Raw genomic sequence first — 25,501 nt, forward strand, 5'->3', positions numbered from 1 at the left:
TATTAGAAGTTCTAGTGAGTGCACTAAGCCAAGAAAAAGAAATAAAATATATAAGAATCAGGAAGGAAGAAATAAAGTCATCATTATACCAAAAAATATGACTGTGTTTGTAGAAAATCTAAAAAGCTAAATACAGAAATATTATTAGAATTAATGAGTTTAACAGCATTGCTAGTACAAAAACTGATATATAAAAACCAGTTGCATTTTAAATAATAGCCACAATTAAAAATTAAAGTAAAAGGACATAATTTATAACTATATAAAAATGTAAACTACTTAGCAGTAAATGTAACAAAGGAGGTTCAAGAGGAAGTTTAATCTAAAATTTACATGAAAGTGCAAAAGGTCAAGAAGAGCCAAAGCACTCTCGAAGAACAAGATGGGGTAACTTGCCTTATCAGATGTCAAGACTTATCATAAAACCATAGGAATTAAGGCTATGACAAGGGGAGAACTAAATAGAGTTCAAGAACAAACCTGCCTGTATATGGACATTTGATGTACAATAGAACTGACATTTTGGATCAGTGAAAAAAGTACTTTTAAAAAATGGTACTGGCACAATTAGTTTTCCATATGGAGAAATAGTAAATTGGACTCTCACGCTACACACACAAAAAATGAACTACAGATGGATTTGAAACATAAATATGAAAGGCAAAATTATAAAAATTTTAGAAGAAAAAATTAGGGAATATCTTAATGATCTCTGGGTGAAGAATTTCTAAAAGAAGGCAGGAAGTGGTATAAATCATAAAGGAAAAGACTGGTAAATCACAGTACATATAAATTAAGAACTTTAATTTACCAGAAAACACTATTAAGATAGTGAAAAGACAAGCCATCAACATAACCAATCAAAGATTAATACTGGATTATAAAGAGAACTCCAAGAATCTATAAGCCACAGAAAAATAAACCAATAGAAATATAGGCCAGAAACTAGAATAAGCACTTCTCAAAAGAGAAACCTCAACCAGGCAATAGTTGAAATAAAAGATGCTCAACCTCATTAGTAATCAGGGAAATAAAAGTTTAAATCACAATAATTTTATTATAAAAATAAAAAGTCTGGAAAATACCAAGTGTTGGTAAACATATGGAAGAAGTAGAACACTCATCCATGGCTTGTTGGAGTATACATTTATGTGAGCACTTTGGGAAAGGATTCGGTATTACATAGCAGAATTGAACATGTGTAAATCTCAGGACCCAGAAATTCTACTTCGGGAGGTATATACCTTAGAGAAACTGTAGCACATGTATATCATTCCATCAACATTGTTCCGTCATCATATCTAACCACAGTAGAATGGATAAAGAAACCATGGTATATTCAAGCAATGGAATATTATATAGCAGTATAAGTAAACTGAAACTACATGTACCAACATATACGAATCTCAAAAACATACTGCTGAGTGAAAAAAAAAGCAAATCATAGAAGCATACATACAAACAGCTAGGTTCCATTTATTCAAAAGTTCTAAAACAAGAAAAGCTGAACAGTATATTGTTTAAGGATGTATTTAGTTAGTAAAACTATAAAGAAAAACAAGGCAGTGATTATCCCCAATTTTGAGATAGCAGTTACATCTGATGGGGGAGAGAAGAGGGTTCACTGAGGGTTCACAGCAGGGAGATGTGGTTAGAGAGGGCCTCACAGAGGGCTTTAATATATTGGAAATAAATGTTCGTTTTTTTAACTTAGGTAGTGAGTACATAGATATTCATTCCTTAAAGTTATTCTTTAAATTACCTATGTGTTTTATATACCCTTTTGTGTGTGCTGTTTTAGAGAAGGAAAATATTCACTGCCTGCAAGTAAACATACAACTCTAGCTAATCAATCATACTAGGAGACAATCGGCTCCCTTGTTTTGAGCACTCTGACTCTGTTTTATGAACTGAGGTGTACACTTATACCATTAAATTTTCTTTTATTCTATTTGGCCATTCTTTTCATTTGTCCTATGTAGCCAAGTTCTCCCCAGAGCCAGATCAACCTCTTTGACTGATCATCCACCAGATACAGAAATTTCTGAGCTAGCCAGGCTTGAGATCCAAATTGCAGCTGGCAGATGTGGCAGCTCTTCTGAAAGCCCATCTTAAAGCAGCTTCCTTAACATGCTCACTTCCTACTCTGCTTCTGAGATTATGTTTTATAGTCCAGTCTAACCTCTTTCATGTGAGGAACCTTAGCAGATGCCATATCAAGGAAGGCAATGTCTCACATTAGGTCCTGTTGATAAAATGAGAAATCATATTCTCACTCAAGAAGATTGCTATTTCCTGAAGGAATAAATCCCCACCAGGGAAAACCCCTGTGGTTCTCAAGTTTGGGCTAGTCTCCTGAAGCTGATAACATAGTTCCGTCCAGAGGAGGAGGGCCGAATGCACTTCTTTATTCCTGAAAGCTTTGTGGGTAGATGTATATCTTTCACATCTCAAGACTCACAGACCCTGAGCTGAACAAAGGTCCCAACCTGGAAGAACCTCTCCAGAATCCAGGTTGCTGAATCTTTCCTGCTACCTAGAGAGATTTCAAGTCACCTCTTGACAATGGGAAACTGGGTGGTTAACCCCTGGCTCTCAGTTTTGGTTCTGGTAAGTGATGCTTTACTGCCTATTAATTACTTATAACAGATTAAGGAGACATCATATTAATATTTTTAAAGTTATTTGAAAGGGAAAGATTCCATGCCAATATTGAGTTCATCAAGGCCGGTTATCAGTTAAAAAGTCCGACTCTAGGACTTTTAAAATATATTTTATATACTCTTCTGTGTATAATATGTTTCACCATTTTAGAAAAGGAAAAAAAAATCCAACTCTAGAAATTGATTGGTAAAGAGACAAATAATATCCAATTGTCCATGTTGTCGAGCCACAAGTATTTGAAATTTCAATGTGAAAATATTTCTGTCTTCTCTTTTTCTCTTCCATCTCACTTCTAACTACTACCATGTAGCATTCATTTCTCTCCATCCTTCCTCTACTGTTCTTATCAAGATTTCATAAAATCACTGAACATTTGAGTTAGAAGTGATCTTAGAGGTTATCTGGCCCGGCGCTGTCCACTAGAAATATAATGTGAGCCATATATGTGATTTAAAAATTTTCTAATACTTACATTGAAAAAGGTAAAAAAAAATAGGTGAAATTAATGTCTAGTAATATATTTGTTTAACCCGATATATCAAAAATGTAATCCTTTTAACATATAATCAATATTGAAAATATTAATGAAATAATTTATATTATTTTATTTTTACTGTCTTTGAAATCTGATGTGCATTTTACACTTACAGCACAGCTCAGTCAGGACGAGCCACATTTCAATTGCTCAGTAGTTGCATGTGGGTAGTGGTTATGGCATTGAATAGTGTGGATATAAAGTAACTCCTTGATTTTCCAGGAGAAAATAAGACACAGATGTCACACAGCGAATTGATTGCAGAGCCATCACTCAATCCCAGCTCCCCAGTGTTCAGGCCAGAACTCCTTTACCACATTACATATACACAATCTCTTCCTCCTAGCATGCACACGTGCACGCGTGCACACATACACAGACATACAGACACAGACACACACACACACACACACACACACACACACAAACACACACACACACACACACACACTCCTTTCTCCACTCCCTTTATTCCATTTCTGAGCCACCCCTGAGCCTGGGACTCCAAGTCCTTTCTCACTTTCCTCAGTCTTCATGTTATTGCTTCTTCTGGGATTCTCTCTTTTTTCCTGTTGTTCCTTTAGGTCCCATAAGGCTGCCACGTGCTCCAGGGAATAGGGCGTTAAGAGCAATCACATTCCCCTGGAGGGCTGTTTGTTCTTCACTTAACAAGAGACCAAGTCTTTGTTTGGGCAGGTTATCCTATAACGTATTTTCAATGTTTCAATGCCCTACGTTTACTTTTGCACTAGTTTAGGAAATAGTGTACCTGGGAATTAGTTTTGGCTCTGCTATTAATCGAGTGAACTTGATCAAATTATTTATCCTCTCTAGACTTCAAGTCACCCGTGTGTGTGAAGAGGGTGGGGGGGGGTGATTAATGAAGTGACTAGATTAGATATAAATATAAGGGTGTTTCTAGCTTTAGAATCATCTGTGCTTTTTAATCCTCTTATTTTTTACTCAGAGAGTTTATCGCCCATGGTGGTGACTCACATTTAACTATCTAGCTTTGAATTTCCATCCCTCACCAATCTTGCTGGCAGGCTCAGACTTCTTGCTATCTCTGACAATATACTTCTGTGCACCATTTTTTAAATGAAAAAAAAATTACTCAAAAAATATTTTTACTCCACTTTCCTGCAGGTCTTCTACTCCACTTGCTTTTCCATTCATAGTGGAGAAAATGATAGGCAAGGTGGGAAATAGAACTTACTGCAAGATGTCACTGTATTTCATCATTTGCTTTGCCTACATTTGATTTTGGGCTGACAGAGTTCCTTGCCTTTGTCCCTCTTGGATCCTTAAATAGTTCTGCTCCTTCTAAATAAGTTTCTCTCCTCTATTTTTTGAATCTTGGGGTATCTATGGCTTTCATCTCTTTTTCCATTAGAGTCAAAGAATCTCTGGAAGACACTCATCTATAGAAAGGCTCTCTAAGGATGCCGGAAAAAATTAATTGGTAAAGCCAGTCTGGTAATGATGCAACTTCTGTGGCCAGCATTCACTGAGCTCTTACTGTGCATTGCATTAATTACTTCACATGCATTATTTCATGTAAGCTTCATAGCAGTGCTGTCAGGTAGCTATTGTTGTTATTCTCACTTTATAGACAAAGAAATTGAGGTTCAGAGAAGTTAAATCAAATATCTAAGATTACAGAGCTAGAAAGTGGTGGAGCTAGAATTTGAGCCCAGGGCGTTTGATTCCAATATCACACTTTAAATCACTATGCCATTCTGCTAGAGGTATGTGAGTGGTCCTGATTTAGTGAGTCTGAATGGGCAATGTCCTTGGCTAAAGGCCCTTTACCTGTGGGCTCATATTGCTCTGATCCATCCTGGAGCCAGGGATATGTATTAGAGGTATCCCAGTGCCCTAGAGTGCTGCCCAATTACAGACTAGAACCTCCAAAGCTCGAGCAAGAGCCCAATTGGTTGGTCTCCAGGGCAGTGAGCAGTGAGTTCCAAATATCTCCCCTTTGCCAATGCAGAGACAGAGCTTGGAATAGACAAAAACAGCCTTAAGAGCTCAAATGAGTGTAAAGCAATGATAGGTTTATTTGAAAAGAGACTCCCAATCTAAAAACAGGAAAATGTGTGTCAGGATGTAATTAAAGAGGCAGGCCCATCTGGAATGGTTTAGTCCTTTTCAGATAAGCATTCTTACAGCTGTTAAATTTGTTCTTTGTTTCTTTAGAAATCCATTATTCGCTGATTGCTGTCTTTTAGGTAATAGTTTAAATGCTGTCGTCCAGGAGTTGGCAAATGTTTTCTGTAACGGGCTGAGCAGTACACATTTCAGGCTTTGCAGGCCAGATGGTCTCCGTCACAACTACTCAACTCATTCATTGTATCATGAAAGCAGTCATAAATGTGAAGATAAGTGGATGTGGCTAAGTTCTAATATAGACACTGAAATTTGAATTTCATGTAATTTCCATGTAATAAAATATCATTCTTCTTTTGATTTTTTTCAACTATTGAAAAGTGTGAAAACAACAACAAAAGAGTAAAACCATACTTAGCTTATAGACTATACAAAACAGGCAGTGAGCCAGATTTTGCCCATCGACCTTGGTTTACTGACCCTGCTCATTAATATCTAATGCATGTGTTAAAGTGCTAAGTCACTCTGAAAGCTAGATACTAGCAGGATTGTATTCATTTAAAATGAAAACAGATGAACATAAAATAGCCAAATGACACTATTTTCTATCCCTTATCTCCTCTTGCCCATACCCAAATTTCACTTAATTCTGTGCTTATTTTTAATTCCTCTAGGCTACTTGGTTGGGGCTGAATGTTTTCTTGTTTGTGCATGCCTTCCTGTCATATGAGAGGGACGACAAATACTACTACACAAGAGAAATCCTGGGGGTGAGTAGCACAGTTGTAATGTGGGGAATCTCGGCATTTTTCTTATCTCTGACCCAAAGCCATGATTTCCTCAAGGGTTAGGGTTACCAGAAAAATTACAGGATGCCCAGTTAACTTTGAATTCCAGAAAATTAACAAATCATTTCTTTCGGTATAAGTATTTTCCAAATATTACATTGGTCATAAGTGTATTATAGTAAGTCCTCTGTTAATGTTGTCATTAATAGATTCTGCAACTTTAATCAAAAAGATATAATGAAACCAATTTTACCATAAGCTAATTGATATAAACAAGAGTAAAGTTCCTACGACATCTCATTAACATTATAACAAAATTACCTTGAATGAAACAACTTTATTCTAGGACTTTCTGTACTAAAAAAATTACAGGCTTACCCTGCTGTCTGAAAATAGAGTGTTCCTATGAAAACTTTTGTAAGCCTAAATGGCATAAAGCAGAGAAGTAATTACCATTAATTTATTGGAAAACTTTTTGAGCATTCCTAGATCCCCAAAATAACCTACCAAATCATACCAAAAACACTTAATTATGTCCAGTTTCATGCTAAGTGTAATGCCCTTATTATCTCTGATACCTTAGGGCATATCTTGCTAATGGATGCACAAAATCAATTGAGATAAAGCACATATGTTCCCAGACACAGTTCGAAGCTCTGACGACTCATTGCTGAGATGCTGGATGTGTCTCCAAGGACTGGACTTGGCAGGGCCACTCTCGCTGCTCTGGGCTCACACTACCTCTGTAAAAACTGCTGCAAAACAAACACTGAACGCTATTTTCACTTTCACCATTTTTTTTTCTTTGTAAAAGCAAAATCTTCTTTGGATTTTTATCGGTTAGTGAAAACAGGTACTAATGTGGGTCTTTTGTAAAAGTTAAGTGGTATAATGAGAACTTTTGAAAAGTGGGGGACACCTGTATTCCTTTTTTTAAATCTGATGTTCAGATTTAGCTGGGTGTCCTGTATTTTTGCTCACTAAATCTGGGAGCCCTATCTAGGGCACACTCCTCAGAGCCATTAATGAAAACATACAATAAAGAAAACTATTAAGCAGTGGTTTTCAAACTGGTTTCCACAGAAACTCAGGTGCTCCCACAGGGTGTAAGGGGAAGGCTAACTGGGCAGTGCTCCTGCCCTTGCCCCTAATTTAACCAAAACAGCCTTTATATGTCTTATGGACTCTTGCTTATGATTTTAATAGTTTGGTTAAAAATAAACAACTTAAAACCACTGCTGTGGGTGGCCTTCCATCAAAGAAGAGGGATACTTAGAGGGAGGGATGTGGGGTGAGTGTGGCTGCAGAACTCAAGGTTTGCAGAAAGGTGGGGTCAGGTCAAAGTAATAGGATGAAGAAAGCTGGGAAAGTGGCAGATTAAGAACAGAAGATGTGGTACATATATAACAGAGAATACTACTCAGCCATAAAAGATGAAATATTGCCATTTACGACAACATGGATGAATCTTAAGAGTATCATGTTAAGTGAAACAAGTCAGATGGAAAAGGACAAGAACTGTATGATTCCACTCATATGTGGGTTATAAAACAAAAAGCAACAAAAGAACAAACAAATGAACAAACAAAAAAACTCACAGATACAGATGACAGAATGATGGTTACCAGAGAGGAAGGGATGTAGGGGCAGGACAAAGAAGGCAAAGGGGTCAAATACATGGTGACGAAAGGAGACTAGACTTTGGGTGGTGAGCATAAAATAGAGATGTCGTATTATAAAGTTGTACATCTGAAATTTATATAATGCCATTAACCACTGTTACCCCAGTAAACTTAATAATAAAAAAAGGAATAGAAGAGGAGGGGTGGGGCTGGGTTGGGCACATTGGTGTAGAAGTTTCCAGGAGGAAGCACAGAGGTGAAAATGGTTCTCTCACAGGCTCATCAAGTTGGCCACTACCTGATTAGAGAAGCAAATGTGACTACTAACTCTAGTCAGTTATTCAGTAACAGGTAAGGGATTTGATTAAATCACTTTCATCTTGATGGTGCCTTTTTCCATTAACTTTCCACAAAGAACCACCCAATGAACATACTTAAAGACAGTTTGTCCTTTTTAAAAATCCTTTTCTCTACATAATCAAAGGATTCATGTTGAGATCACAATTAATTTGAATGTTCTGCTCATGGCTCATTTCACCCTGCTGTTTTCCATTTTAAATGTTGGTTTTTGATCCTTCTTTGAAAACCATAACTCCAAAGAAAGTGTTAATTTGTTATAAAAATAGCTTTTTATTAAGCGAATGATGCAATAAATATGACTAGTTATTAAGAGCTGTATTACTCTATGACCATAAAGTCAGCAGCGGAAAAATGAATCATACTGATATCCTGTGGGCATTTCATTTTTAAAGATCCTCTCTGTTAAAAACATTAACTATAAATAATACTGCTTTCGATGAGATCAAAGGATTGAGAGGTGTATAAGTAAAATGTGAAAATCACCCTCCCATCCTACTCCCCAAAGATAACTACTGTTAATAGTTTCCTGTGTGTGTGTGTGTATATATAGACACACTGACATATGCTCACAAATGCATCAGACATGTGGGTTTTGTTTTGTTTTTAATGTAGGTACTATTCTTATTCATTTTTCCTGTATACAGTAAAATTTGCTCTTTTTGTTATACCCTTCTTGGAGTTTTGATAAACACATTCAATGGGACGCAGTTTTTTGTTGTTGTTATTTGTTTGTTTGTTTACAAAAAAGGGATCACATTGTAGATTTTGGCTGGAAATTTCTTCCTATACTTAGTGCATCTCAGATGTCTTTCCATGTGGGTATGTAACCAGTGATATGCTGGAACCAGTTCGTATCAGCTTGCAGTAGCCAGTTGTGTGTATCTCTTACCAAGCCTGGCATTCAATGACGTCAAGTTGGTATCTTGAAATCTGCCATGGTGGAAGTACTTCCATCATGTAAATTGGCAAATGCTGGAAATCAAGACCCCTGTCTCCCCCTGAAAGCTGAATGTTAAATATATACACCACCCCTACATCGCTGCATATAGCTCTTATCCTTTTAAGAGCATAGCAGTCCTAATGGCACTGATGTGCCACAAGTTATTTAATCATTTCATAGGAGATTTCTTAAATTCATGCTCCCTGTAGAAAAATGCAGTTAATTCACTATGAAGCAGAGCAAATGAGTAGCAGAGAATGGAGTTTAAATCCATAGTCAATGAAGCATTAATGACAGCAGCAGTTGAATTAGAATATCAGTATTGATGTTGAAAAATGAACATAAATTGGGATATTTCAATGTGCTGCACCGGGAAAAAAAAATTAGCTCTAAAAAGAATTCATCCTATACAAATGGCCTCCACAGAATGTGGAGCTGTGAAATTGTAGTCCTGTATTTTCAATTCACTTGCCAATTTTAGTCCTAAGAAACCTCTGTGACTCAAATAAGCAAGCTGTGGAAACCAATGTGGAAATGCAGGATCTTTGAGATGAGCAGAGAAAATTTACTTAGAAATGGAACAGGCTGTCTCTACCCAAAACAGTCAGAGTGTGACTCAGCAAAGGGAGAAACACAGGTCATGTGGAAGAGCAAGAAATGGAAAACAGTAGGGCAGCTTTTGTTCACTACACTGCCTGACATTGTAAGCCATTATGGACATGAGGTAGATCTTGTTCTGGCTTATTAAATCTATGTCATGTTGTCCCAGGTTTAGGTTATGGGAAAATAGTTTTTGTACCAAAAAGATTATTAGAAAAGAGGCTGAGAAATTGTAACTTGAACCCATGTTCTTCCTTTTAGCAAGTCATCGACAGGCACACATGTAAGGCTAGCCTGTCAGCTGAAGTGCTGCAATAATTGCCTGACTGCTGTGAGATTGTCATACTCCTGCAGTTTCAAGTACATGGAGCTGACTCAGAGACCAGTTGTATATATTTGAGTAGAGAAGTTGGATTTAGCTACTGTGGAGTTGAGCATATTCTGTCCAGCCTATATCTAATCAAGCCTGTTTCTGGGATAAATACTTCTTTGAAGCACTGATTCCTTGTCTCCTTTTCTAGCAGCTTCTACTGCTGGATCAGATTAATTTTGATGTCAGTTTGAAATTCTGTTCACAGAAGTTCTCCATTCTCAAATCTCTACCTAAGTTTAAAATATTTGCTCTAAGAGGTTCACTAGTTTTATCTAAGCTTTATTCAATTATTAAAGACATCTTAAATATAAATAAATATAAATGGTTGTGTTTGAATTGTTTTTTGTTACGTGCTTGTTACATGCTTATAATCACATTAGAAAATACAGAAAAGAGAAAAATAGTTATCATTTATAATTATACCTTTAAATATATATACTTCAAAGTAAAATAAAATAAAAATATCTATGATCCTCAAGATTGTTTTACAAATGACAAAGAATACAATCATAACTGAGTGCATTAAGCAAAAATCCTCGTTGCAAACTATTACATCCATAGACTGTGTTTATTAACATGGAATCATTAAATCCTGTTCTGTTTCATATTGATAAATGTATAGTCAAACATTTCCAAACCACTGTCACTGGAATTTCTCAATTCATTATTAAGTTCAGCAAATTTTTGGTCATTTGCAAACAGAGAGGAAGAAGCTGCATCCTACCAATTTCTAGGTCTCAGACAAGTGGAGTGGACTTGTGCTCCCCTGCTAGATGGTGAGACGAAGCAGCTGATTGTCTCTTCTCTCTTCTGCTCTAGTCGGCATTGGCCTGGGCCCGAGCCTCTGCTCGCTGCCTGAATTTTAACAGCATGCTGATCCTGCTTCCCGTGTGTCGAAATCTTCTGTCCTTTCTGAGGGGCACCTGCTCAGTGAGTTTCAAACACCCGTAGTTCAACTTTCACATTAAAGACAAAAGACCCTGGACTCCTCAGTTGGACAGCCCAACACCAAGGCCCTAGGAATAAAAGCCAGAGGTCTCCTTTGGTAGCCAAGGGTGTGGGCAAGAGTGGGTGGGTATTAGCATGCTCTGTGCAAGACATGTTGGTTATGGGTTAGTGAATTCCATAAAGCTGCCTTGAGACACCTGACCTCGATCACTTTACATTTGTAGTTTTACAGATGCCCCCTGAGAAAGCAACTGGATCACAACATCACCTTTCATAAGCTGGTGGCATATATGATCTGCCTGCACACAGGTAACTGAGGCTCCCAGACATTCAGAGTCTAATTTCATTCATTTATTCATGTAGACAGTCAAAAAATATTTATTTTACATCTGGAATTATTTACCAGGCACTGTTCTAGGCCTATTTTATGGAACTTACTTTCTATTCTTTTGAGAACACGTGAATGTGATAAAGATTTTGGATCTCTCTGCAATCAAGGTTTATTTGGAACCTTCTGTGGACTTGGCATTCTGCTAGACACTATGTATAAGATTCTCCTTTTCTAGTGGAGCATGCCTGTCATGATGTTCCTGAGACACCTCTCACATTCCTTTCCATCCTTCCATTTAGCTATTCACATAATTGCACACCTGTTTAACTTTGAACGATACAGCAGGAGCCGACAGGCCACAGATGAATCCCTTGCTTCTCTTCTCTCCAGCCTATCTCATCAAGAGAAAGAGAGGGATTCTTGGCTAAATCCTATTCAGTCCCCAAACATGGTGAGTTGACTCAGTGGGAAAGCATCTGTGTTCTGATCATGAACAGAAAAGGCATGGTATCTATTGTGGATATTGTGTCAGGCTGACATTTCTCCTTTCACAGACAGTGATGTATGTGACATTCACCAGCATTCCTGGTCTCACTGGAGTGATCATCACAATAGCTCTGGTTCTCATGGTGACTTCAGCTATGGAGTTTATCCGGAGGAGTTATTTTGAGGTCTTCTGGTATACGCATCATATTTTTATCATTTACTTCATCAGCTTAGGGATTCATGGCATTGGGTAAGTTTCCCAAGCTCCGTTCTCATACTCTAGCCCCTGACCTTGCATAATTCTTTGCCCCAAACTATTCTTCATCTTGTTAAGTGGAATTGTCCGGGGTCAAACGGAAGAGAGCATGAAGGAGAGTCATCCTCACAGCTGTGCAGAGTCTTTCAAGAAGTGGGATGATCATGACTCCCAGTGCGAACGTCCCCAATTTGAAGGGCACCCCGCTGAGGTAAAAACCCTATGAACAAGGATAGACTCTTGTTAGGGGCTGTTATTGTTATTCTTGTCATTATTACTTATTATCATTATCATTATTAGCTCAGCCGATATATCTACAAATTTCCTATCATCAAGGAACTCCAATATCAATGTCAACAAGTTAGGGAATTATCATTAGCAGAGGACTCTGAAGAGGAAGGATTGATGGTTAGTGCATGCAGTGAGACCCTCCCCGAAGGTAATAATGATAGCCCACGTTATTAATGGTGTTTACCATGAACCAGGTTTGCTGCATAGCATGGATTATCACATTTATACATAGCAATAACCTACAATGTAGGCACTTCTTTTGTCTCCATTTTGAGACAAAAGGACTAGGATTCAGAGAGATGAAGTAAACTGTCAAGCTATCACAGTAACTAATGGAGCTGGAATTCAAGCCTAGGCCTTTCACAATTCAAATATTGTGCTCTTGACCATTATGCTGTCGAAAACTTTGTTGTGAAAACCCACTCAATGTTTCTGAGGAAAAAAAAAAAAGCATTTTTTTTTTAGTTTATTAAAATATAACTGGCAAAATTGTATATATTTAAAGTATATAATGTCATGAATGATGTATGTATACTTTGTAAAATGATTACTGCAATGAGATTAATTAACGCACCCATCACTTCACATAGTTACTTTTTTTTCTGTGTGTGGTAAGAATGACTAATATCTACTTTCTTAGCAAATTTCAAGTATGCTACACAGTATTATTAACTATAGGCACCATACTATACATTAGATTCCTCAAACTTATTCATCTTATAACTGAAGGCTTGTACCCTTTTACCAGCATCTCCCTATTCTGACCACCCCCGCTCCACGTGCCCCTGGTTAACCACATTTCTACTCTGTTTCTACGAGTTCAGCTTGGTTGTTTTTTTGTTTGTTTGTTTCTTTTTTTTTTTTTATTGGAGTTGACATTCAATATTTTTTTGTATTAGTTTCAAGTAGACAGCACAGTGGTTAGACATTTATATAATTCATGAAGTGATCCCCCTCATTAGTCTAGTGCTCACCTGGCACTATACATAGTTATTACAATATTATTGGCCATATTCCCTGTGCTATACTTCACATCCTTGTGACTATTTTATACCTAACAATTTGTACTTCTTAATCCCTTCACTTTTTTGACCCAGCCTACAAACCCCCTCCCATCTGCCAACCATCAGTATCTATGAGCCTGTTTCTGTTTTGTTTGTTCATTTATTTTGTTCTTTAGAGTCTACATATAAGTGAGATCATGTGGTATTTGTCTTTCTCTGCCTGCCTTATTTCACTTAGCATAATCCCCTCTAGGTCCATCCGTGTTGTCACAAATGGTAAGATTTCGTTTTCTAATGGCTGAGTGATATTCCATTGTATATATGTACTACTTCTTTATCCAGTCGTCTATTGGTGGGCACTTAGGTTACTTCCATATCTTGGCTATTGTAAATAATACTGCAATGAACATAGGGGTACATAATATCTTTTGGAATTAGTATTGTGGATTTCTTCAGATAAATACCCAGAAGTGGAATTGCTGGGTCATAATGTAATTCTATTTTTAATTTTTTGAGGAACCTACAAACTGTTTTTCATAGTGACTGAACCAATTTGCAATACCACCAACAGTGCATGAGGGTTCCCTTTTCTCTACAACCTCACGGACACTTGATTGTTGTCAATTTTGTTTTAAAAAGCATTCTTAGGGAGACTTTCATTGAAGCTTAGATATTATTGTTAAATAGTGGATGATCAAGAAACTGGATTCCAGGGAACCCAAGGTGTGCCTCAGGGTAATTATGTAGATATTATGGCTTACTCGTGCTTGCTCATAAAATACGTTTAATTGAGGAATAAATAGAAGGAAAAAATTAACTTGTGGTGCCTCAAAGTGCTCTGAGGATGATTAAAGTCTTTAAATCAGGTGCAGAATAAAGAGCAATAGCAAATTTTAAGTATAGTATACAGTATTATCATTAGTCCTAATTTAGAAACGGAAAAATATCTTTAAAAAATCCTCTAAAGTTGGCATTTTATAACAATGGGAAAAGGACAGAGTATTTAATATATATTTTTTAGGATAATAGAATAACCATCTAAGAAAAAAACTGTACCTTTATTCCACACTTTACACTAAAATATGGATAAAGGATGCATGGATTAAGAATTTAAATGTTAAAAAAACAAATAAATCATAATACTACACTAATACCATAAGCACTCTAATACCACATGGGAAATGTTTTCTTCTAATACTGGAATATTAGTAAAACATGCTAATAAGATAAAAAAAAAAAAACTAGAAGCCAGAAAGGGGAAGATAATAAATTTGAATAAATATATATCCAATTTATTATTTTTATATATTCAAATTTATTATCCTTTATGTATACTATATATACACACACACAGTTTTGTGTGGCAAAAGAAAAAAACGCATCATAAATAAAGACAGGCAACAAATTACTAAGTAGGAAAATTATTTACAACCTACGGACCATTAACTAATTTTGTAAAACATAAACGACTCTTATAGATCAATAAGAAAAGGCCTAACAATCCAATAAAAAAGATATAGAAGATATGAACAGAATGATCACAGAAATGAAGATATATGTTAATCTTAAATTTATGAAATGATGCTTAATGTTATAATGCAAAAAAATGCAAAATAAAACTACATTAAGATACTTTTTTTTAACCAAACAGATTAGCAAAGATCCAAAAGTCTGCTCATGGGCTGTATTGGCAATGTTCTCATGCATTGCTGGTGAGAGTGTAAACCTATACAATTGCTTGTAAGGGTGATTTGGCAGTATTTATCAAACTTGCATATGTGTTACATGTATTAGTTTACAAGTATTAGTTTATTCATTGTAACGGCTTGATAGAACAAAAGACTGGAAATAAGTGTCCATCAATAGAGGACTAGTTAAATTATGAGACTTTCCTACAATGGAACACTCTGCAGCCAATAAAGAGAAAAAGGCAGCTCTGTAGGTACTAATATGGACCGGTCTCTAAGATTTTAAATGAAAAAAGGGCAGGGCAGTGTGTATTGTCTTCTACTATTTGTACTTAATGCAGTATTAGCACTTAAATACATATTCTCCAGAAGGATTCATGAAATAATAACATTGATTACCTTTGGGGAGATGGGGGACAGGGATGGAAGGAAGATTTGTACTTTTGAATTTTGTGCAATGTACATGTATTACCAATGTAAAAAATAATTTTAAAAGGACATGCCTGGAATATGTTAACAGTACATTTCATTTAGAATGTCAGAGTAACTTGTAAACTATAACCAAACAGCTTTTGTTCAACAAGAGGCCCTTAAAGACAGACACCTATAAAGCTTGATCAGCCCCTAGCTAAGGCAGTTAATTCCCTGTCTTACCTTGTACATCAATGTCTCTCTTTTTCCCATATGTTATCTGAGATAAGGTATATTGGGAAGTATTCTTAAAGGTTTACTTTAAGATATATTTGGAGGTATACCTAGTTGGAGGTATACTTAAAACTCAAGTGTTGCTTAGATTGGTCATTTAATACCTCAAGGGAGAGAACACCGATTTTGCCATCTATTTGAGTTTATTGGTTTGTTTCTTCCGTAAGCATTAAAAAACACTTTCTCCACATTCTCCCCATTTAAAATTATAAAAATAATTCATGTTTATTGTAGAAAGTTTAGAAAATGCAGAAAAACATTCAGAGGAAAATAAAAATTTCACAGAGTTCTACCACTTACAGGTAATAATTATTTTTCCTCTTCGTCTATATCATTGGATGCTTTCCTCTGTTGTCAAATATTCTTCTGAAACATGTTTTAGAAAGCTGTACGATATACCATTTTTCATATTTTTCTTTCTGCATGATCATTTTTAATGACCTTGTGGGCATTATGCTAAGTGAAATAAGTCAGAGAAAGACAAATATCATATGATCTCGCTTATATGTGGAATCTAAATTAAAAAAAAAAACCTGAGCTCATAGATACAGAAAAGAGATTGAAGGTTGCCAGATGCAGGGGATGGGTGGTAGTAGGTAAAATGGGTGAAAACGGTCAACAGGTACAGACTTCCAGTGATAAATAAATAAGTCCTGGGCATGTAATGCACAGCATGGTGACTAGTTAATAATACTGTATTGCATGTTTGAAAGTTGCTAAAAGAGTAGATCTTAAAAGTCCTCATCATAAGAAAAAAAAATTTTGTAATTATGTAAGGTAACAGATGTTAACTAGACTTATTGTGGTGATGATCATTTTGCAATATGTACAAATATCAAACCAATATGTTGTACACCTAAAACTAATGTTATATGTCAATTATATCTTTATTCAAAAAAAATTAAATTAAAATTTTTAGGAAGTGTTTGGAATTGACAAAAAAAATATATGATATACCATTTTGTCATTGTTTTCTTAATAAAAATAATGTGGCCATGACTATACTTCCAAACTTTGTGTATACCTTAATTATTTCTTTATGCTCCATTTCCTAGAAGTGAAATTCCTGAGTAACAGAAACAATGCTTTCCAGGCTGTAGAGATGTATTGCCAAATTGCTCCCTGGAAAGTTGCTACTAATTTGCACTTTCACCAGCTGCACATGTGAATATGTCCATTTCCTTGCATCCCAGTTAATGGTGTTTAAAGTTGTTTTTCAATTTGAGAGGCTCAAATGCTATTTAGCTTTAATATTCATTTCTCTGATTACTTTTGAGGCCAAAATTTTTTTTTCTACATTGTTATTAGCCATTTCTTAAATAAGATTTTTTCATGTCATCTGAATTCAGCTGGAGATTTTTCCAAACAAGAAGTAGCATCAAATTGTATAATGCCCATTCTCAGGTTTGCCAGCCCCATCTCTGCCCTTGGGTATTCTCCCCAGAGATACCCAAGGAAATTATTTACCTGAAACAGCATAAGAAACCTCATTCCACACAGTTCTGATATATCACACTTGAACAATTGTGCAAGAAATGACATGATTTAGCATTGCTAGAAAATACATTTTTAGAAGATCCTATGCATATGGAAGCAACTTGCTACCTTTAAAAAGGGATAGAAAGGCTGCTTTTTAAAAAAATGTACACAAGATAAAAAGCATATTACTATGTTAGGTGTTTGGAGCATCTGAGAAAAGAAGTGATGTATCGATAAGTACCAAGTTTTACATATTGTCACCAATAGTTTCAGCTACATACTTTTCCTTTTGTGTTAGTTTGTTTTGTTACTAATCATCTGCTTCTATTTCACACCTACAATCTTTTGTTTTTTTTAGATTGGACAAGTTGTCCTGGAAAACAGTCTTAGATTCTTAAAATTATATACATATTTACCATGTACTTTATTTTTGTGCTTTTCTTTTGCTTCCTGGTGAGACCTGTAAAATTTCAGGAAGTGATCTGCTTTGTGAGTAACAGATTAGCAAACAAAACTCTTGTAGTTTATTCCTTTCCATTTCCATCCTCAAGATTTGGTGAAATTAGTGCCTATATGTGTATTATTGATACACATCAGAGAACTCAACAAATATTTATTGAATAAAGGAATGAACTGCTACAACAATAAATCCTAAACAAGAGATTAATGTGTAACTTCATTCTTTGCTCTGTTTCTGTGCAGTCTTGGAAGTGGATCCTTGCACCAGGTATTCTTTATATCTTTGAAAGGATCCTTCGATTTTATCGCTCCCAGCAGCGGGTTGTGATTACCAAGGTAAAGCATATGCAATTTCATTTTGCCATGATAAGAGTTCTGTTCTTCTTATTTATAGAAATAAAGGGCCATGTTGTCACCCTGAAGGGAATTAAAAAAAGAACTTGGGGGTAACATACTTCATTTCCTCCAGTGCTGGACAGAACTGTGGGAAAAGGAGTTTGGCAAAAATCGTCGGCATGGATCTATGTCAGAGACTGCAAACTGGTGTCCTGCACCAAATCTAGCCCACAGACATATTTTGTTTGGCCCACACACTGATTGTTTAGAAAGTCGAATTGGTTGCTAACATTTAAAAATCTGGATGGAGGCTTTCACTTTAAAAATAGCATTTCTAGCTTCTCTTGAAGAATCGGGTAACCTGTTAACACTGAGTCTCGGTCCTGTAGTGCAACCATTGTCTAGACTAAGTAACTGCTGCCCCCTTTAGAGAGGATGTGCTCACGGTTCACCATTGTCACCAGCTCTCCAGCTTTACTCATTTACTTTATCTACCTGTCCCTGTCGCCATTTGAAATTGCCTCCTTTGGTCTCTGTGCCTCATTCATAGGTTGTCATGCACCCATCCAAAGTTTTGGAATTGCAGATGAACAAGAGTGGCTTCAGCATGGAAGTGGGACAGTATATTTTTATTAATTGCCCCTCAATCTCTTACCTGGAGTGGCATCCCTTTACTCTGACCTCTGCTCCAGAGGAAGACTTCTTCTCCGTTCATATCCGAGCGGTGGGAGACTGGACGGAAAATCTTGTAAAGGCTTTTGAACAACGACATTCACCGATTCCCAGGTAGGTCCTGGAGAGCAGCAGAGACCCAGACCAGAATGCAGACAAGCAAAAAAGAAAAAGCAATTAATTCCCTGTTGAAACTTAAGTCTGGCACAATAGAATGCGATTAAAATAAATGGCCAAAATCAGCCATGGGAACCGCTGTGTCTCTGGGAGGATATGCAAGGTTAGGGGTGGAGGTGAGACTTCACTTGCCTGTTATCTTCTGTCTTCTGCCAGAATTGAGGTGGATGGTCCCTTTGGCACTGTCAGTGAGGATGTTTTCCAGTATGAAGTGGCTGTGCTGGTCGGAGCAGGAATTGGGGTCACCCCCTTTGCTTCCATTTTGAAGTCCATCTGGTACAAATTCCGGCATGCAGATAAGAACCTCAGAACACAAACGGTACATCCCCTCATAGCACTTTTCATCTAGTCTGGGTCTGACAGGTCCATTGCTTTCATGGACTAAGCTCTTCACATTTGATAAAAAGTAAGGCCTCCCTGGAGTTATGAGAGCAAGTGGCATGAGATCACTTTTCTCTGCCACGGCATCTGCTTCTGCAGATTGACCGTAACAACAGGGTCTTCATTTTCAATTTGGTGTTTAAAATCACCTTGAACCAAAGATGGCCCTGGAGGTCTCTTCCCATAAGGGAAATTGTCAGGACTCTGGACATTCATGCTGCCTAAGTTCTGCTGTTCTGTAGAGGTGATTTTTCAGGTCACCCTACACTTGACCAACAAAGATAGAGTATATCTATTGAGTCATGTCACCACAGTGTACATTGTAAAGGGCACTTAATAAGTCTATGTTCTCTCTTGTTGATTCCAGATCTATTTCTACTGGATCTGCCGGGAGACAGGTGCCTTTGCCTGGTTCAATGACCTATTGGCTTCCCTGGAACAGGAGATGGAAGAATTAGGCAAAGTGGGTTTTCTAAACTACCGTCTCTTCCTCACTGGATGGGATAGCAACATTGTGAGTTCAAACAACACACTAATTCCCGTGTTGGATGCAAGCTGAATATCAGACAAAAGATAGTGAATGCTGATTGTAAATAATTATTTCTGGTGATTTTCTATCTGCCCTCATCATCACATCCAAGTTTAAGAATGCCTGAAGGAAGAGACAGCTTTCAGGACCTGCTTTTTCTAATTTTTATTTTTCTGACTCCAGGCTGGTCATGCAGCATTAAACTTTGACAAAGCCACTGACATCCTGACAGGTCTGAGACATAAAACCTTCTTTGGGAGACCTGTATGGGAAAATGAGTTTTCTACAATAGCTACCACCCACCCCAAGTAAGTGTATTCCCCTATTGTTAGTTGAGTTTGCAGAATTAGAGTTTAGGAAAGGTATTATGGCATGTTGAACACTCTTGGGAGAAAGATCTCTGGGGCCAAAATTTTTGCACTATTCTTAGATTCTTGCTTAAAACAGAGGAAACTCCATCTGGGGTTTTAGACAATAAGGGTCACGATCTTATTATTGATGAGAAGACGTTTGCTGCCTCGACAAGCCCCCATTCAAATAGTGAGGCAAAGAGACTCGGTTATGATCTGTATTACCAAACAAAATGGAGAACTGGAACGATTCAAATGCATTGCTTTTGGCTTTAGTGACCTCTATTTAAAGTAGGAAGTGTTTGGACTGTATTATCTAGTTAACTGACCTTGGTCTTTCTGGAGGGTTTTTGAGACATGCTAGAGCATACAGAAAAAACCTGGTGCCATGAGATCAGCCATTCTGATGGGAATAAGATTAAGCTGATTGTGTTAGATAAATTCTAGGGACAATTTTGCAGGTGATCAACTGAATTCCACAAACATTATTGGTAACTTTCTATAAGTTCAGCACTCACTATTCTAGAAGCTTTGGAGGTTGAAAGAGAAATAGAACATGGTTCTTGCTTTCAAGGAGCACACATTTTAATAAGAGATGCATACAATCAACTCAAAGCAGAATGATGCACTCCATGAGACAGGCACATGGACATTGAGGGAAGGAAAGTCTAAGCCCACTTGGGGTGATCAAGAAAGGCTCCATGAAGCCAGTGGTCACTTAGTGACGTGGCTTCAGATGATCCTGGGTACTAATGCTAGTTCTGACATTTTCCAGTTATGGGACCTTGAGCTAGAAAACCCTCTGATCCTCAGATTTCTCATCTGTGAAATGGGGATTATGTTAGTAGATGCCTGCTCTCTCACTTGCAGGATTGTTGTGAATATTAAGTGAGACAATATATAAAAATGCTCCGTAAAGCCTAAAGCAGCATATAAGCAAAATAGATTATTTCAATTTGTCAATAGTTGGTTATGTGAATAGATGAGATTGCTAGGAGAGAGGAAGAGTGACAGAGGACAGAGTGTTAAGGAATGTTTACATTATGTAAGAAGGGAGAAAGATGAATCAGGGAAGATGGAGGAGAATGTGGAGAAGTGGTATCACAGAAGCCAAGAGAGGAAAGATTAGAGAAGTGTGGTCAACAGTTTTGGAGGAGTGGCAGGGTCCAAGGAATGCCTTTTTATCATAAGGATGATCTCAGCATATTTGTAGACAGAACAGGAGCCAGTAGAGAGGAATAAAATAAATATACAAAGTGGGGAGGGGACTAGGATGGCTATAATAAAAGACAGGCAGTAATATGAGCTGGCAAGAAAGTGGAGAAATTGTAGGAGGGTTCCTCCTACACTGCGTTGGAATGTGAAGTGGTGGAGAACTTGAGGAAAACTCTGGCATTTCCTCAAAATGTTAAACATAGAGTTACCACATGACCCAGCAATTTCACTCCTAAGTATATTCCCAAGAGAAATAAAACATATGTCCACACAAAAACTTGTACATGAATGTACCTAGAATAGCCCCAAAGTGGAAACAACCCAAGTGCCCATCAATAAATGAATGGATAAGCAAAATGTGGTATACGCACACAATGGAATACTATTCAGCTATAAAAAAGGAATGGAATACTGATACATGCTGCAACATGGATAAACCTTGAAGACAGTATGGTAAGTGCAAGAAACCAGATGCAAAAGGCCACATATTGTACAATTCTGCTTATATGAAATGTTTAGAATAGGCAAATCTCGAGAAAGCAAGCAGATTTGATTGTCTAGGGCTAGGGCTGGGCAGTTGGGAAGAAATGGGCAATGACTGCTAATGTGCATGGGTTTTTCTTTTTGGGATGATAAAAATGTTCTTGAATTAGATAGTGGGGATGGTTGCACAACTTTGTGACTATACTCAAAGCACTAACCGCACACTTTAAAAGGATGAATGTTCTGATATATGAATTACCTCAATTAAGTAAAAATAAGGGGAGAAGGTATGAGAGAAGGAAGATGAGGTTGAGATCCAGAGAGATTATCCTCCACTACTTCTTCAGTGTGAGAAATTTGAAGTGGGGATAAGTACACAATGGATGGATTTAATGGCAGCTAACACATATGAACTTAACTTTGTGCCAGGCATTTTTCTAATCGCTTTACATGTTTGTCATTAAACTTCAAAATAATCCTATGAGGTGGGTACTATTTTTATGCCCATTTTATGTTAGCGGGGTGGGGCGGAGGGACTGACACACAGAGAGGTTAAGAAACTTCCTATCGTTATACAGCTGGAACAATTGTCAGCTGGGATTTGAACACAGGCAGCCTGGCTCTCTAGAGTCTAGCTAGCACTTAACCATCTCAAGGCACTACATCTCCTGAGTGTCTGTTCTCAGTAGAATAATCAAGGCTGAGTGCTGAAGAGTGATAAGGACTGGGAGCACATTGGAGGCTTGCAAACAGAAGCCTGTGAGAGGGGAGTCAACAACTGAATTTTTATGCAGGGTTGTTGGGAGTAGTAGAGGCCTCACAGAGGCTATTGCTCTTGTCTGTCTTTGCTGCTTTCTAACCCTGACTATTCTATTTTTGCAGGTCTGCGGTGGGAGTCTTCTTATGTGGTCCTCAGACTCTGGCAAAGAGCCTGCGCAAATGCTGTCACCAATTCTCCAGTTTAGATCCTAGGAAGGTTCAATTCTACTTCAACAAAGAAAATTTTTGACTTATAGGAATAAGGACAATAACCTGCATTTAATCTCTTTTGTATCTTCAACAACTTACTTGGTCTGGTCAGATTTGGACAGCCATTTAAGGACAATAATGTGCCTCTCAAGCCTTCACTGGACCCTAGCATTTTTTTGGTTGGATTCAACTTTGTTATCACTGAGCTTCAAGAACCTAAGAACTTCAGAAACCACAATAATTGCATGGAGCCTTTCTTGGGAAAATAAGTGTAAATCATTCTGGAATGCCATGACTATAGTAAGGCCCGACAGCAGAGGTAGTTAACGATTTAACCCAGGGTGATTTTGTTGACTCCAAGTGTTACTGTCTCCTGAACTTTGGGTCATATTCTCCCCTCCCTCCCACCCTCAAAGAAGATTTCTAAGTAGTGATTTTTTAAATAAAATTTTATTTAAGAATTAATGACAAAACATAATAAGCATAAATAATAAAGCAAAGTTACCAAGAACCCCATCACTATATTACAGTATATACATTCTTACTGTTATTTTACACATGGTCTTATCCAGTGTGAACAGCAATTTATGCTTTACTTATTTTTCCTTGTCAAAAAATGAAGGATTTTCTTCTTTGCTTAATGAATAAATCTTTTGTTACTTTATCTAGGCTCTCCATTTGGGAAAGAAATCTTGAATGTATGCTAATTGTCATTGTATAATTAAAAGTCAGCTATGTTGTCATTAGCTTGCATTGCTCTGCTGGAAATAATTGTAAAAACTTGAACTCCATCTTAGGATGACTTATTTAGTCAACAGGGGTTCTTTAGTGCCATTTTTATTAAGGGAGTTTATTAGTGTCTAGTTTAAAAAAAGATAATTTAGAATTTTGATAACATTTTTTGACTCCTACCTACTTATTCATTAGGGAATCATTCACCTAATAACATAAGCAAAATGCCTTTTCTTTCTCTTGTCAAAATGCTTATTTCTCCCATCCATCTGGCTCTAGGATGTTAGTAGTCACAGTGAATCAGTAGAAGACCAGGTCTCTTAAAAGAGGGGAAAAAAATCCGGACTTCATTGTGCCCAGACAATTCAACTCATTAGATTTATAAGAATATTTCTACAATTGGAATTATAGCACCTATTTCTCTACCATTAAGTGACCAAAAACGAATAAATGGTTGTTTCTAATTATCCAGAAACCTATATGACTTGAAGGATTCGTATGATTGATTTTTTTTCAGTCACTCGTTTGAACTAAATAAAGGTAGGTCAGGGATTCATGGTAGTGAATTGAATTTCATTTACTAATTGTACGTCAATAAAATATACTAATGGAGGTTTCCATAGGAATAGATTGGGATACCCCTCCTGTTGCCAATTTCCTGGATTTCAGCTGTCTAAATTAAATTTAATAAGGCTTTAGAAAAATGCACAATGGAACCTTGACAATATGGTTCCTATTAGACAACTGCTGACCAAATGATAATTTGATCTTCAGTGACTTTGATTTGGAATCTTGGTGTTCCTTGAAACTTATAATGAGCTCTTAATGAGAAAGGCTTCACTCTTGGTCTCAGTGTCTAAATATATTGACGCTTCAAGATATGACTACTAAAATCAACATAGTAAGGCCTAGAATATTCATGGAAGTAGGCAGAAAAGGCAATGATAATAATAAATCCTACACATAATCAACATCCAAGCCCAAAAAAGGGATGTGCAGGATACTTAGAAAGCTCCTCAGCTATTTTGAGCAAGTTTTTCTTCCTAGGTTGTAATATGAAGTACCTTATTCAGCAAATTATTGTTGTAGTAAATATTTATATATCAGAGTAGAAAATCCCTCAATTTCAGTGTCTCTCATAAAGTTGATTATCATTACATTCTTTTGCTTGACATGTAAGCAATATGCTATTACATTCTCTAAGACTATGGTAGGCTTTTAATTCACTTGACCATAATCCTAGCCTGGGGGCAGAATTCTGAGAATATAAATAGGCTCGAGTAGTTCCAGTGGAACTTTATTATTAAGGCACCTCATAACCTCTTGAGGTTAGCCTGATGGAGAGACATCATGTCCCTCCTTAATGCCACTATGAGAGAAAGAACACTAGGCCAGAAGAGCCATAGTTAGAGCTAGGGCACTAATTATGTTCATATCTATCTGCAAGGAGGGAGGCAGGGGAGGGCCTAATGGGCAATCTGACTACTTGTGCTCCACATTCGGTCCTCTTAAAATTAATAAGAATGTAAAAGTTCTAGGGTTTTCTATGTTTTAATTTCCCATAATAAATTTGGTTATAGGATAGCACTATAGGTTAGTGATTATCTAGAAGGTAGGATGGAATGTATTTTGTTCATTTGATTTCTGTTCAGTTTTTATTTCATCTTGAATATATGAAAAATTCGTGTTTTTTTAACCCTTAAGGTTGACTACCCAGACTGTAGAGGGCTTTTTGGTATCCAGGATTTTCTTATCAAATAAATATATGCATTAGAACAGACAAGTAAATGTTAACAGTCTCTTGTGTTGTTGACATCCTCAAACCAGTAGCTTATACAACATCTTTGTCTTAACTCTGAACTATGCATGTGAATAGACTGCTGTTGACAAAAAAAAAAAGCGTTTTGATATTTGGATTTTTCTAAACTAAATACGCTGCTCTGCTAGGTTTTTTGCTCTGTTGGCCTTCTGACCATTTTATAGCTCTAAGCATGTACTGTTTTCCCCCAGTAGACTGAG

At 36.9% G+C, this 25,501-nt stretch overlaps 1 protein-coding gene across 1 annotated transcript; it reads left to right on the forward strand.

Annotated features, from left to right (window-relative positions):
* The first annotated feature begins 2,565 nt into the window (after positions 1 to 2,565).
* Positions 2,566 to 23,194, forward strand: NOX1 (NADPH oxidase 1). Its single transcript, XM_006920699.2, has 13 exons — positions 2,566 to 2,610; positions 5,983 to 6,078; positions 10,811 to 10,921; positions 11,164 to 11,248; positions 11,570 to 11,721; positions 11,825 to 12,006; positions 12,091 to 12,223; positions 17,882 to 17,974; positions 18,525 to 18,760; positions 18,980 to 19,142; positions 19,572 to 19,718; positions 19,917 to 20,041; positions 22,664 to 23,194. The coding sequence occupies exons 1-13, from the start codon at positions 2,566 to 2,568 to the stop codon at positions 22,788 to 22,790; spliced, it is 1,695 nt and encodes a 564-aa protein (XP_006920761.1). The 3' UTR covers positions 22,791 to 23,194.
* The last annotated feature ends 2,307 nt before the right edge of the window (positions 23,195 to 25,501 follow it).

The sequence above is a fragment of the Pteropus alecto genome, unplaced genomic scaffold (genome assembly GCF_000325575.1).
Source record: "Pteropus alecto unplaced genomic scaffold, ASM32557v1 scaffold179, whole genome shotgun sequence".
Classification (NCBI taxonomy): Eukaryota; Metazoa; Chordata; class Mammalia; order Chiroptera; family Pteropodidae; genus Pteropus; species Pteropus alecto.

Bases quoted from the DNA above. Each gene is read 5' to 3' on its own strand.
- NOX1 (XM_006920699.2), top strand. From the start codon at position 2,566: ATGGGAAACTGGGTGGTTAACCCCTGGCTCTCAGTTTTGGTTCTG. The intron at 10,922-11,163 runs GTGAGTTTCAAA...TTACATTTGTAG, and splicing joins TTCTGAGGGGCACCTGCTCA to TTTTACAGATGCCCCCTGAG. The intron at 18,761-18,979 runs GTAGGTCCTGGA...GTCTTCTGCCAG, and splicing joins CGACATTCACCGATTCCCAG to AATTGAGGTGGATGGTCCCT.